This window comes from Rhinopithecus bieti, unplaced genomic scaffold (genome assembly GCF_001698545.2).
Source record: "Rhinopithecus bieti isolate Rb0 unplaced genomic scaffold, ASM169854v2 scaffold_5019, whole genome shotgun sequence".
NCBI classification, from domain to species: Eukaryota; Metazoa; Chordata; class Mammalia; order Primates; family Cercopithecidae; genus Rhinopithecus; species Rhinopithecus bieti.
The window spans coordinates 776,722-791,609 of record NW_016804585.1 but is presented as its reverse complement, the minus strand read 5'-3'; the positions used below and the strand labels follow the sequence as shown (position 1 = coordinate 791,609).

General features: G+C 46.1%; 1 protein-coding gene across 1 annotated transcript in view; it reads right to left on the bottom strand.

The window, feature by feature from the left end:
• Positions 1-632: 632 nt before the first annotated feature.
• CASC3 (CASC3 exon junction complex subunit) overlaps positions 633-14,888 on the bottom strand; it is a 35,256-nt gene continuing 21,000 nt past the window's right edge. The window contains exons 4-14 of the mRNA XM_017869285.1: positions 10,950-11,108; positions 10,708-10,859; positions 9,957-10,133; positions 8,569-9,257; positions 6,138-6,202; positions 5,128-5,242; positions 4,796-4,894; positions 4,341-4,555; positions 3,319-3,441; positions 3,102-3,166; positions 633-2,350 (exon numbers count right to left, since the gene is read on the bottom strand). Of these exons, the coding sequence (XP_017724774.1) occupies positions 3,143-3,166; positions 3,319-3,441; positions 4,341-4,555; positions 4,796-4,894; positions 5,128-5,242; positions 6,138-6,202; positions 8,569-9,257; positions 9,957-10,133; positions 10,708-10,859; positions 10,950-11,108 (1,818 nt within the window). The 3' untranslated portion in view covers positions 633-2,350; positions 3,102-3,142. The remainder of the gene's footprint in view (positions 2,351-3,101; positions 3,167-3,318; positions 3,442-4,340; positions 4,556-4,795; positions 4,895-5,127; positions 5,243-6,137; positions 6,203-8,568; positions 9,258-9,956; positions 10,134-10,707; positions 10,860-10,949; positions 11,109-14,888) is intronic.

Sequence of the window (14,888 nt, the reverse complement as noted above, 5' to 3'; positions counted from 1 at the left end):
TGGAGGCCAAGGCAGGTGGATCACCTGAGGTCAGGAGTTCAAGACCAGCCTGGCCAACATGGTGAAACCCCATTTCTACTAAAAATATATATATATATTTTTTTTTGGTACAAAAAAAAATACAAAATTTCTACTAAAATACAAAAAAAAAAAATTTCCCTTCCCCTTACCTGACCTGATCGTCTCCCTAAGACTGTGGTCCTTAATACTTTAGTGTTGGCATCTTTACTTTTCAAGAAAGCTAGCTACCTGCACTTCCCCCAGCCCAGGACTTGGTATAGTTATATTGACATCTGATGGCATATTACCTTGGGAAACTTACTGCCAAACACAAAGGAAGCCATAAAGAATACTAGATGCTCATGTGAATAAGCAGCATCTCTCTACTTCTCTGTCCCTGACACTTCCAATCTAAGGGATGGCATGATATCCTGGTAATCTATGTGGTTAAAAAAGATAACTGATGGGGAGTGCAGACACATTTATGGCCTCAAAGGGGCTCCTCATCTCTCAGGGCTTCTGTTTCACAAGTCTGGGCTGACCTGAGTTGTGACCGTGACCCTGTGGGGGAATTAGGGAGTCCTCTTCCCTCCCTCCCAAATCAAGACTCATGCAAAACATTGGCAAGAGAGCCAAGTTTATAGTCTAAATTTTATTATCTCCAAGTCACAATGCTGATCACAAATGGGCACCCTTTAAAACAGTAACAAAAAACACCACCACACATGGAAAAATCCTTGCAACTAAACACAGTGGACCAACAGAGACAACTCTCACAGTGTCTTAAGGTCTGGGAATCTGGGCATGCTGCCCACAGGCTTGAGGAGACATCTTCAGGTTTAAGGCAAAGGGAACAGCCTACAAAAGGCACAACCACCAGCTACCCCTGGAAGAATCTCTCAGTAATTTCCTCCTTGGGGGTTACAGATTAAGTGCCCCTCCCCCCTCTCCATGCCACAACTGTGACTCAAGTGGTTAGGCCAGCTGCTAGAGGGAAGGAATAAAAACAGACAGTGACATTACCTGGGAGAGACACAGCCACCATCTTTACCCTCAAGTTCTGCAGAAGGACAGGGACAGTGGCCAAGTTACCCCTGGCGGACAGAAGTACTGCAGTAATAGGAATCCCTTCTGCAGAGGCAGCAGAGAAGTGGTTTAGTGCCATGGATAGGGAGGAAAGATAGGAGCCCTTGCCCAGAAGGTGACTGGCTTCCTTAGGCCTTAAGCCCAGGTGTAGTATCTTCTGTTTGCAAGGACAAAAGTAGAATTCGGGGTAGTAACATCTAAAACACTTGTAGCAGGAAAGACGTGGAGAAGAGCAATTGCAAAGGATGGGGTAGACTGCTTGCTGGATGATATTTGCCTTTAAAGAGATGCATTGGTCCACAGCAACTGGAAAGGGAGTGTAGCAAGAAGAATGGAAAGAAGAGAAGCAAGGCCCTCTAATTCCACTTACCTCAAAAGACTGCGCCCTGAGGACTATGTGAATACACACCCCTAAGGGCAAAGGCTCTCACTCCACCATCCCTTTCTCACAAAAGCATCTGGTTTGCCATCTCTCCCCACAGTAGGGTATTTGCCCTCAGCAGAGAACAGTAGCCCACCATAGTACAGGTACTGATGGATGCTCAGACTCCTAAAAACCTAAGTCAAAGAGAAGGACTCCTACCCACCTACTCTGAGCTTTTCTGCACAATAGGACCCTCTGTGCAGACAGCCATGCTTCCACAGGGTTAGAGTTAAGGGAATACAAGTATACAAGAGGATAACAAACGCCAACTAAAAGTGAAAGGCCAGGTCTTTTTAGCCTTGGTGAGGAAGGCTGGCTGATACATTCTCCATTATCTGGGATGCAGGGAAGAGTCAAAAGGGAATCCAGAGGGGCTAGCAAACCAGAAGAATGGACTTGTTTCATTTAAAGGTAGGGGGAGCGAGAAACAGAGACAAAGAGAAAAAACTAACATAATATTAAGGATAAGAAGCCAGGTTTTAAAAATGAACATCTTAGAAAACAAAACAAAACAAACAGGAAGGAGCTTCCTTGAGAACAGAAGACACTTCAATTTCCCAGAAGAAAGTGAAGAACAGCAGAAGACATGGGCTTCTGGATCTAGACTCAGAAGCTTGGGGCTGTCTGGCTCTGCTCCCCCGAACACAGCCAACTCGAGTGAAGATGGGACGAGGTCCACTTGTTTCTCCCTCTCTCCAGAGCCTGTCCTTAGAGGAAGGCAGGGGTCCTCCTCTTTCAGCTGTTTGCTGGTAGGAGCCATACCCTATATCTTTGAAGCCCTTCTGGTAGTAGACAGCCAGCTGTATTTCTCTTCTCTCCTGAGTTCTCACCTCTGCCATTCTGACAGGGGTTGGAAAAAGGGAAGAACCACCAAAGTGTTAGTGGGCCTTCTGGGCATTTACAAGCTGTTTTCAAAAAGCCACATTTCTAAATAATGTGTATTAAGTAATGTCCTTCAACAAAACAAAAGCAACAAAACCCCCAGTCTTTCTCCTCTATGATCTTTAGAACTGGTTTTTTCTGCTATAACATCTCAAATTGCCTTCCTGTATTTTTATCTTGTAGCTTCTAAATTGAAAATTGTCATGTAACAGTCATTTCTACTTCAACCCTGCCCAATACACTTGCCAAACAAACAAATTGGCAAATTTCAGGACTCCTTTAAGCCTCCTGAGATATCCTATGATTATTATAACTTAAAGCATTAATTAGAGGCCAGGCGGGGTGGCTCACGCCTGTAAGTCCAGCACTTTGGGAGGCCAAGGCAGGAGGATCACCTGAGGTCAGGAGTTCAAGATCAGCCTGGCCAGTATGGTGAAACCCCATTTCTACTAAAAATACAAAAACTAGTCAGGTGTGGTCGTGCGTGCCTATAATCCTAGCTACTCAGGAGGCTGAGGCAAGAGCAATGCTTGAACTCAGGAGATGGAGGTTGCAGTGAGCCGAGATTGTGCCACTGCACTCTAGCCTGGGTAACAGACTGAGACTCCATCTCAAAAAAAAAAAAAAAAAAGCATTAATTAGTGATTTTGTTTGTTAAGCAAGTGTAAGCATTAGTTTTAAGAATATTCACAGTAAGTTGTGCACTTACTTTTATATGATGTTAAGATTTAAAATATTCAGAAACTCATATTAACTGGAACCCCTGCTTACAACCTGAAATAATAAAGTTGGAATTTGTTATCAGGTCATACCAAAAAGACTGTTTTCCAGAGACACACACCCAGAAAAATGAGGGAAATCCTCTGGGGAGAAGGAAAGCCCACTGACGGAGCATGTGCATTAAGTATGGGAAGGAGCTCGCATACCTCAGGTGGAGGGGGCTTGATGGTGACTGGCTGGGGAGTCCTCCGCGGTGGGGAGGGCTTTGGTTGCACCTGCTGCTGGGCGGGGTTATAGTAGGTCACTCCTCCATATACCTGTGATGGGGCCTGGACCCCACAAGCCAGGAGAAGAAAAAGTTAGGAATGAATTCATCCAACCTATGATGAACAGGAAATATTATTCATCCACAAGAGTATTGGGGAATTTATAATTTTAAAAATATCTGATCTGCCCACCCTTCAAAATAAAGTGACTATTCATTTTTGCCTTAATTTGTCATTATTTTGCTCTGGTTTTTATTTCTTCAAAGTACTGCCCAGCTTTCTCTAATTCCTAACATCAGCTGACAAATGGAAAAGGCTGAGTTCAGTAGCGACACTACAGATACTTGATTATGTCAACGTGGTGGCAGTTAAGCAGGACAGAGGTGGGGTGATAAGGAGTAGAATACAGCTTCTTTATGCAAGAGTGAAAAGCAGGTACTGCCACCTATGATGTACCACAACACAGGAAAGAAACACCATTAAAGAAACTGAACGCTGGGTGCGGTGGCTCATGCCTGTAATCCCAGCACTTTCGGAGGCTGAGGCAGGTGGATCGGTTGAGGTCAGGAGTTTGAGACCAGCTTGGCCAACATGGTGAAACCCCGTCTCTACTAGAAATACAAGAATTAGCCAGGCGTGGTGGCAGGCGCTGTAATACCAGCTACTCGGGAGGCTGAGGCAGGAGAATCGCTTGAACCCAAGAGGTGGAGGTTGCAGTAAACTGAGATCATGCCACTGCACTACAGGCCTGGGCGACAGAGAAAAAAAACTGAAAATAAAGATGATGGGCATTACATAAGCTGCATTTCCAGCTCCTGACCACTAAGAGGCGTCTTAGTGTCACATACAAATCAGTGGCACTGAAATGTTCTCTCAAATTCCTTTAGCATTCTCCCCATACCACATTCCTGTCGGAATTAAAGAATATGTATCTAGAAAAACATGATCATTAGCCATCTCACCTGTGTATTAGGATATAGATGCGGCGGCGGTGGGGGAGGCAGTGCCCCTGGAGCATAAGGGTAACTGGGATTACCAAAGTTCATGACGCCTGGAGCAGAAAAGTAAGTAGGAGCAAGCAACTGCTGAGGTGGTGGCTGTCCTGGAGACATGGACACTGGTGGGGGATAGAGGCCTGGATTGGGCAGAGGAGCTGGTGTCTGGTGGGGATGTAAACCTGGATAAGAAGAAGGAAAAAAACTGAAAAATAAAGTAACATCATTTTCATAGGATGGCCTGGCTGGACTGCTCAGTATAATCAGGCTCAGGATGGACACAAGAGGAATTTGTTGCCAACGTAGCCAGGATGGCCAGACTCCCAGGCTAGCAGCACAGAACTCAGGAGGACAGGGTTTGTGGTGCTCCCAACATATATCCTCAGGTACTGGAAGCATACAAGCAGAGATACTAAACTTACCTGGGTGCGGAAGGTGCATTTCTGGCTGCACAAGCATGCCCTGTGGAGGCAGCGGGGCAGGGCTGTCACCATGGGTATAGATTGGTCCCTGGAACTGCACTGTAAGATATCACATTGGGACTCTCATAAACCCTTACTCTTCACATCACATGGACAAGTCTCCGTGTTCCCCAAGCCCTTTAAAAGATGTTCTCAATATTCCATGCGAAGAAAACAGCAACCAGACAATTTGATTACCACTATGAGAGGTCAGAAGAGAAATTCAGGAGCCTAGTGTCTTACTTCACTTCACACTGCCAAGAAAAGTACCCCAACAATAAGAAAACACTCACGTGGATCATAGTAATGTCCCTCCATGATACTGATATGCACTGGAGGGGCGGGGGGCTCTGGCACAGGTCTTTGCCGCTGGGATGAATAGCGTTTGGCTCGACCACCCTGGACACCCTGAGACAAAGAAAGAGGCCTAAACAATAAGAATTCTAGAGGGCTCTCATGTCAAGTTCTACCTTCCTTTAGGTGTTGAAAAACACTTGGTACATGGCAGGTGTTTAATGGGTATTTGCAAAGTGAGCTGAAAAATAATGAAAGATAACAAAATTTGAACCTAGGGCCAGGCGCGGTGGCTCACGCCTGTAATCCCAGCACTTTGGGAGTCGGGAGGATAATGAGGTCAGGAGATCAAGACCATCCTGGCTAACACGGTGAAACCCCGTCTCTACTAAAAATACAAAGAAATTAGCCGGGCGTGGTGGCAGGTGCCTGTAGTACCAGTTACTCGGGAGGCTGAGGCAGGGGAACGGCGAGAACCTGTGAGGCGGAGCTTGCAGTGAGCCGAGATCACGCCACTACACTCCAGCCTGGGCCACAGAGCAAGACTCTGTCTCAAAAAAAAAAAAAAAAAAAAAAAAAAAGATTTGAACCTAAACCTTCTACCTTACATTTCTGAGATCTAAATTAAAATAAACATGGATAATCAATGGAAAAACTGACTTTATCTTGGCCGGGCATGGTGGATCACGAGGTCAGGAGTTTCGGACCAGCCTGGTCAACATGGTGTAATTCTGTCTCTACTAATAATACAAAAATTATCTGGGCATGATGGCACGTTCCTGTAATGCCAGCTACTTGGGAGGCTGAGGCAGGAGAATTGCTTGAACTGGGACCCAGGAGGCAGAGCTTGCAGTGAGCTGCGATCCCATCACTGCACTCTAGCCTAGGCAACGAGGTGAGACTCCATCTCCAAAAAAAAAAAAAAAAAAGACCTTATCTTGGTTTAAACAATGAACAAGCTGTGTAACAGGCAGCTCCCTCCCCCATCTACCCTTTTCCCCTTCTGTACCATTTCTTCCATCCGGTTAAACTGAGGTGGAGGTCCTGCTCCCATGTGAATATGGTTGGGCATACCTGTAATAAACCAAAAAAGTTACTTCTGCAGATCAGACATATGTGAGTGGGACTCAAAGATACTATCAAGAAACAGGTTTAAGTATCGACATGAGGAATGCCTTTTTTCTTTTAATTAATAAAATTCTCTATAAACTATCTCTGCTTTCTGTCTACACCAGCATTTAGAAATTTGTCCCCACTGTCTGCCATCTTAATATAGCAATAAAGCCCTTGAACATGAAAAATAAAATGACTTCAATAAAGAAAATCAAGTTCAAATTTTTCCTATTAAATTGTTCCCTGCATAGAATCATTGGGAGATTATAATTAGCACATTACATTATCCTACATACTGAAAAATCTCAGCCCAAGAGTTTCTGAGCAACAGCTGGACAAGGAGGGATGCTTTGTAAATCTACTTGATTATATCCCATTCACAGGGATCTAGGTTGGAAGTTTGAGAGGAGATTCTCCTCTGGCTAAAATGACTCAAGACAAAAAGGAATGTTCTAGAGATTGTCCTCCAATAGTAAGAAGGGCACTATAACTCCAAATGAAGAGTTCCAATATTTAAGTTAGATTTCAGACTAAGGAAAGATCCTTCGATCTATCTGGCTGGAGAAAGACAAACCTGAACAGGCAAAATGGGTAATATGTAGGTCTAATTCTCTAAAACTATGCTGCCCAGTATGATATCCACTAGCCAAATATGAACATTTAAGTTTCAATTAATTAAAAGTTCAATTCCAGCTGGGTGCAGTGGCACATGCTTATAATCCCAGCACTCTGGGATGGCAGAGATAGGAGGACTGCTTGAGCCCAGGAGTTCAAGACTAGCCTGGAAAACACAATGAGAACCCCGTCTTTCCAAAAAATAAAAAAATCAGCCAGGTGTAATGATATGTGCTTGTGATCCTAGCTACTGAGGAGGCTGAGATGGGAGGATTGCTTGAGCCCTGGAGGCGGAGGTTGCAGTGAGCCAAGGTCACGCTATTGCACTCCAGACTCCAGCCTGGGTGACAAAGTGGGACCCCATCTAAAAAAAACAAACAAAACTGTATCTATATAAACAATAATAACAACAACAAAAACACAAAAGTACAATCATTACAGAAAGTTCTATTGGGCAATTTGTCTCTAGAAGATTAAGGAAATAAGGGAAGTTTGCCTTTCTTTCAAAGATATTAGAGAATATCTTGATCAAAATTCAACTGAATAAATTTTTGCCTTCAAACATTTAACCATTAGCTCAAATAACAACGTTGTCTTCTACTTTTTGTGGAAAAGGATCCTGTACTCAGGAGGCTCAATGATGACTGGGCAGGTGCAGTGTGTTCCACCTGTAATCCCAGCACTTTAGGAGGACCACTTGAGCCCAGGAGTTCAAGATCACCCAGACCAGACCCTGTCACTACAAAAAATTTTTTAAAAATCAGCTGGGGCCAGGTGCAGTGGTTCACGCCTGTAATCTCAGCACTTTGGGAGGCCGAGGTGGGTGGATCACTTAAGGTCAGGAGTTTGAGAACAGCCTGGCCAACATAATGAAACCGCATCTCTACGAAAAATACAAAAATTAGCCAGGTGTGGTGGTGTGAGCCTGTAATCCCAGTTACTCAAGAAGCTGAGGCAGGAGAATTGTTTGAGCCCCAGAGGCAGAGATTGTAGTGAGCTGAGATCGTACCATTGCACTCCAGTCTGGGCAACAGAGCAAGACTCTGTCACCAAAAAAAAAAAAAAAAAGGGTAGCTGTGGCTCACCCCTGTAATCCCAGCACTTTGGGAAGCCAAGGTGGGTGGATCACGAGGTCAAGAGATCGAGACCATCCTGGCCAACATGGTGAAACCCTGTCTCTACTAAAAATACAAAAATTAGCCCAGCGTGGTGGTGCATGCCTGTAGTCCCAGCTACTTGGGAGGCTGAGGTAGGAGAATCACTTGAACACAGAGGTGGAGGTTACAGTGAGCCGAGATCGTGCCACTGCATCTAGCTTGGGCGACAGAGCAAGACTCCATCTCAAAACAACAAAAATACAGAAACAAATAAATCTCGAAACAAATAAATAAATAAAAATACAAAAAAAGGCCCGGCACGGTGGCTCACACCTGTAATCCCAGCACTTTCGGAGGCTGAGGCAGGCGGATCACAGGGTCAAGAGATCGAGACCATCCTGGCTAACACGGCGAAGCTGGGAGGCGAAGGTTGCAGTGAGCCAAAATTGTGGCACTGAATTTAGCTTGGGTGAAAGAGTGAGACTCCGTCTCAAAAAAAAAAGAAAGAAAAAGTAGACACTTGTCAGACACCACATTCCTGAGACAGAAGTCCCATGCCCCTAAACCTGATGATGCAAAGGGAAAAAAGCTAGCCACCAGTTCTATGATACCTACCTCGAAGTTCCCGTGGTTGCAGGAAAGAAGGCTGCCCCGGACTCCAATTCTGTTCTGCTATATTTAGTTGTGCCACATCTTGCTCAAGTCCACCTGTGGTAGAATCCACTGGAGCGTCCCAGTTCCCAGTCTTAGTAGGTGGAGTTGGGGTGGTTTCTGGGACTGGAGGTGCTGGGATCAGTCCTTCAGGAGGAGGGGGCACCTCCTCTGCAAGCTTGACTGCATCTCCAACTTTGGTTCGGGTTCTTCTTGCCCGGGAATAGGATTTCTTCTCAATGGGCCTGTCAGGGGCTGGTGGTGCAGTATCAGGAGCAGCAGCTGGTGTCTCTGAGGCTGCCTCTTCCTTCTCAGGACTGCCAAGCACTGGAACATCTGCTGCTTCTGGAGATGGATCCCTCACAGGAGTCTGCTCTAGGCGCCGTGACCGGTAACTAGTCTCATGCTTAACAGTCTCGCCAGACCGGCCACCATGCTGTCCCCCAGCTTCCATAGGCCTAAAACCAGCACGACCTTCCTTGAAGCCCCCAGATCGAGAATAATTCCTGGGTGCAGACATGCGGCCAGTACCTGCAGCATTTCTGTTAATAAATGTCCTGGGTGGTAGGGTACCCCCAAGACCCTGGTGGCGATGAGACTTGTTTAGCCGCTCACCATTCCAATTTGGATCTCTTTGTGGAGGACTCCCATATCTACAAAAAATGGAATGAAGAAACTGTTAAGAAATTAACAAAAGGAGGCTGGGCACAGTGGCTCAGGCCTGTAATCCCAGCACTTTGGGAGATCAAGAAAGACAGGCAGATCACTTGAGGCCAGGAGTTTGAGACCAGCCTGGCTAATACAGTAAAACCCCATTTCTACTAAAAATACAAAAATTAGCTGATCGTGATGGTACACGCCTGTAATCCCAGCTACTCAGGAGGCTGAAGCAGGAGAATCACTTGAACCCGGGAGGTGGAGGTTGCAGTGAACCAAGAACATGCCACTGCACTCCAGCCTAGACAACAAAGTGAGACTCTTGTCTCAAAATAAAGAAAGAAAGCAAGAAAGCGAGAAAGCAAGGAAAGCAAGGAAAGCAAGGAAGAAAGGAAGAAAGGAAGAAAGGAAGAAAGAAGGAAAGAAGGAAAGAAGGAAAGAAGGAAAGAAGGAAAGCAAGCAAGCAAGCAAGCAAAGCAAAGAGAGTTCTTTCTAAAACGTATCTATAGTCTATGGTCTATTTTTTCTTTTTTCCTTTTTTTTGGAGACAGGGTCTCACTATGTTCCCCAGGCTGGTCCTGAACTCCTGGCCTCAAGCAATCCTCCTGCCTCAGCCTCCCAAAGTGCTGGGATTCCAGGTGTAAGCCACTGTAAGCCACCATGCCTAGCCCAGTCTACGTTCTAAAATGCCTCACCGGGGTTTCCGGATTCTTCGGGGTTTGATGTCATCAGGATTGTGAGCTGAGCGAATGTCATAACCATAAAGAGCAATGAGCTCCTGTCGGGACTTTGGGGCCTGCTCATCTTCCCGGAACTTGTCATGCTCCCAGCGACCCTCATCTTTCCATAGCTTTCGCTGACGCCCCTTGGGTCTGGATAAAACGAAGCAAAAGTGTCTTGGGTCAGCAGAATTCTCCAAGTAGAGATGTTCATGAACAAAACGGGTCAGGCAGGGGGACAATAGGAACTTCGCGTAGTCTCCTCATCATCCCAAAGAGATTATAAAAAACGGGCCTCCCCTAAGCAAGTGTGAATCACAGAACCTCAGAGCCTGCTGGGCTCAAATACAAGACATAGAAATGAGAAAAGGACTTCATTTCATGCCACTCAGTACCTCTGAAAAACATCTCCTTTCTCCTAAAAGGCAGCCTATCCAAGTACCTCACTTCTCAGAGGCCTTATGCCTCAGATTAAGAAAAGAAAAAGTAGAATAATTAAGAGAAGATGAGTTCTGGAAAGAGACTGCCCTAGGTCTGCATCTTAGCTGCCTCACCAAGAATTACCAAATAGTCTAAGCCCACTTTCCTCATTTGTACAAGAAGGATAATCATAATACTTATCTTAAAATGCTGTAATAAATGAAATACAGGCAAAGCATTTAGCAAAGTACCTGGCCTACATGTCTAAAATACATGTTAGACAGCGGCAGCAGCAAGTGGCTTTTACCTGACTTCCTCCTCCTGAGTTTGCCCTCGAAGATCATGCTCAAAGAAGAGCCCTTTCCGAGGTATGTATGCTGGATTCTTCCGATCTTCATCATCATCCAAATGCTTAGGGCCCTTTTTACCCACTTTGTTTTCCACAGGCTCTGTGCTCTCCTAGAGGACAGATAAAGGGATCCTTACTCTTCTAAGACTCAATAATCCCTATTCCAGCCTCTAAAATGGAGGACTGTGGAATGTACTGACCTGTCCATCCCCACTTTGCCTCTCTCCAGTCACAGTGCCTTTGGTGTCAGGCTTTTCTTCTCCCTTCTCTTCTTTTGTTGAAGAATTAACAGCATCATTAGCTTCTGATTTCAGCTCCACTTTGGAGTTTTCCTCTTCACTGTATTCTCCTTCTTCACCCTGAAAAAAGTTTCCCTGTCAGTGATGCAGATAAGATCTGAACAGCATTTTAATTCCCACCTCACCCCCCCCACCCAAGATGGAGTCTCTGTCACTCAGGCTGGAATGCAGTGGCACAACCTCGGCTCACTACAACCTCTGCCTCCCGGGGTCAAGCAATTCTCCTGCCTCAGCCTCCCAAGTAGCTGGGATTACAGGCACCCACCACCACGCCTGGCTAATTTTTGTATGTTTAGTGGAGAACAGGTTTCACCCTGTTGGCCAGGCTGGTCTCAAACTCCTGACTTCACGATCCGCCTGCCTCAGCCTCCCAAAGTGCTGGGTTTACAGGAGTGAGCCACCGTGCCCGGCTGCATTTCAATTTTCTACTCTTTAGGAATACATTTATTGATTAAATTTTTAGTACAACATAGAACTGAAAAACAAACAAATCAATATTCTTACCCATATTTCCAGAAGATAAAGATCCTATTTTGGCTGGGCACGGTGGCTGACGCCTGTAATCCCAACACTTTGGGAGGCCGAGGCGGGCAGATCACCTGAGATCAGGAGTGCAAGACCAACCTGGTCAGCAGGGCAAAACCCCACCTCTACTAGAAATACAAAAATAAGCCACACATGGTGGCAGGCACCTGTAATCCCAGCTACTTGGGAGGCTGAGGCAGGAAAATCATTTGAACCAGGGAAGCAGGGGTTGCAGTGAGCACAGACTGCGCCACTGCACTTCAGCCTGGGCGACAGAGTAAGGCTCTGTTGCAAAAAAAAATAATAATAATAAAAATGCTATTTTTAAAAATCACATTAAAAAAATACACACATACACACATATATATCCACATAGGTTTTCCTGGAACATGTGCAAGAATTATTAAAAGTGGCAGGCTGGGCGCAGTGGCTTACACCTGTAATCCAAGCACTTTGGGAGGCCGAGGCTGGAGGATCACTTGAGGTCAGGAGTTCGAGACCAGCCTGGTCAACATGGTAAAACCCTGTCTCTATTAAAAATACAAAAATTAGCCGGGAGGCGGGAGGCTGCAGTGAGCCAAGATTGTGCCACTGCATTCCAGCCTGGGTGACAAGAGCAAAACTCTGTCTCAAAAAAACAAAACAGGCCGGGCATGGTGGCTCACACCTGTAATCCCAGCACTTTGGGAGGCCGAGGCGGGCGGATCACAAGGTCAGGAGATCGAGACTACGGTGAAATCCCATCTCTACTAAAAATACAAAAAATTAGCCGGGCACAGAGGCGGGTGCCTGTAGTCCCAGCTACTCAAGAGGCTGAGGCAGGAGAATGGCATGAACCCGGGAGGCGGAGCTTGCAGTGAGCCGAGACTGCACCACTACACTCCAGCCTGGGCGACAGAGCAAGACTCCATCTCAAAAAAAAAAAAAAAAAAAACCAACCAGCAGCAGCCTCTAAAGGCCCAGAGGATAAGAATGGAAGGGAGACTTACTATACAATACCTAACATATAAGAGGAGCTTAATCTTCTTTGATGATTTCTATCTCCATGAATTATCTTTTTTGAGACAGGGTCTTGCTCTGTTGCCCAGGAGTGCAGTGGCACAATCATGGCTTACTGCAATCTCAATCTCCTGGGCTCAAGTGATGTTCCCACCTCAGCCTCCGAAGTAGCTGCAACTACAGGCACATGCCACCATACCCAGCTGATTTTTTTTTTAATTTTTAGTAGAGACGAGGTCTCACTACGTTGCCTAGGCAGTTCTTGAACTCCTGAGCTCAAGCAATCCTCCTCCCTTGGCCTCCCAAAGTGCTGTTGATTACAGGCATGAACACTGTACCTGGCCTATGAATTGTCTCTTAAACATGCAGTGCGTAATAACTATACTTTTGACTTAAGCTGTGAACTCTCCCATCTCAAAATGGCTTACAGCAGAAATTCCCAAACTTTTTGATTATGTGGACCTCCCCCTTTTTTTTTTTTAGGTGGAGTCTCGCTTTGTCGCCCTGGCTGGAGGGCAGTGGCCAGATCTCAGCTCACTGCAAGCTCCGCCTCCCGGGTTCATGCCATTCTCCTGCCTCAGCCTCCCGAGTAGCTGGGACTACAGGCGCCCACCACCTCGCCCGGCTAGTTTTTTTGTATTTTTTAGTAAAGACGGGGTTTCACCGTGTTAGCCAGGATGGTCTCGATCTGCTGACCTTGTGATCCGCCCGTCTCGGCCTCCCAAAGTGCTGGGATTACAGGCTTGAGCCATCGCACCCGGCCGCATGGACCCCTTTTTAAGATCTAAAAGTTTTCATGGATCCCCATGAGATATTCACTGAGAAAACATGCAATGACAAACAACTGCCAGGCTGGATGTAGTGTTCACGCCTGTAATCCCAACACACTGGGAGGCCGAGGCAGGTGGATCACTCAAGGTCAGGAGTTTGAGACCAGCCTGGTCAACATGGTGAAACCCTGTCTCTACTAAAAATACAAAAATTAGCCAGACATGGTGGCATGAACCTGTAATCCCAGCTATGTGGGAGGCTGAGGCAAGAGTATTGCTTAAACCCAGGAGGTGGAGGTTGCAGTGAGCCAAGATGGCACCACTGCACACCAGCCTGGGCGAAAGAGTGAGACCCTGTCAAAAAAAAAATTTGCCAGGAGTGGTGGCATGCGCCTGTAGTCCCAGTAACTTGGGAGGCTGAAGTGTGAGATCATTTCAGCCCAGGAGGTAGAGGTTGCAGTGAGCCATAATTGTGCCACTGCACTCCAGCCTGAGCAACAAGGTGAGACCCTGTCTCCAAAAAAAGAAAACCAAACAAACAAACAAAAAAACCAAAACGACAAACTGACGTGTGCCTGCAGTCCCAGCTACTCGGAAGGCTGAGGGAGGAGAATCACTTTAACCTGGGAGGCAGAGGTTGCAGTGAACCGAGATCGCACCACTGCACTCCAGCCTGTGCAACAGAGACTATCTCAAAAACAAACAAAAAACAACAAACTGTTATACATTCAGTAACACTTTAAGTTTACATTTTATTAATTTACATATATTCAAAAATAGTAATATATAGCGGGGAGATGTATATTTTAGTCTACAGATAACGAGAACTGAATGAGTAGATGTGCAAACTGTTTTTTGAGACAGGGTCTCACTCTGTCGCCCAGGCTGGAGTGCAGTGGCGTGATCTCGACTGACTATATAGCCTTGACCTCCTGGGCTCAAGTAATCCTCCCACCTCAGCCCCCACAAGTAGCTGGGACTACAGATGTACACCACCATGCCCAACTAATTTTTGTATTTTTTTGTAGAGACAAGAGTTTCACCATATTACCCAGGCTGGTCTCAAACTTCTGAGCTCAAGCGAACCTCCTGCCTCAGCCTCCCAAAGTGCTAGGATTACAGGCATGAGCCACTGCGCCCAACCAGATGTGCAAACTCTTGATAATGACTCCATGATTTCCCAATGCACTGTTATCCTCAAGTTTGAAAATAGTAGCTTTGGCCGGGCGTGGTGGCTCAAGCCTGTAGTCCCAGCACTTTGGGAGGCCGAGATGGGTGGATCACGAGGTCAGGAGATCAAGACCATCCTAGCTAACACAGTGAAACCCCGTCTCTACTAAAAAATACAAAAAACTAGCTGGGCGAGGTGGCGGCGCCTGTAGTCCCAGCTACTTGGGAGGCTGAGGCAGGAGAATGGCCGGAACCTGGGAGGCGGAGCTTACAGTGAGCCAAGATTGCGCCACTGCACTCCAGCCTGGGTGACAGAGCGAGACTCCGTCTCAAAAAAAAGAAAATAGCAGCTTACCTTTTTTTTTTTTTTTTTTTT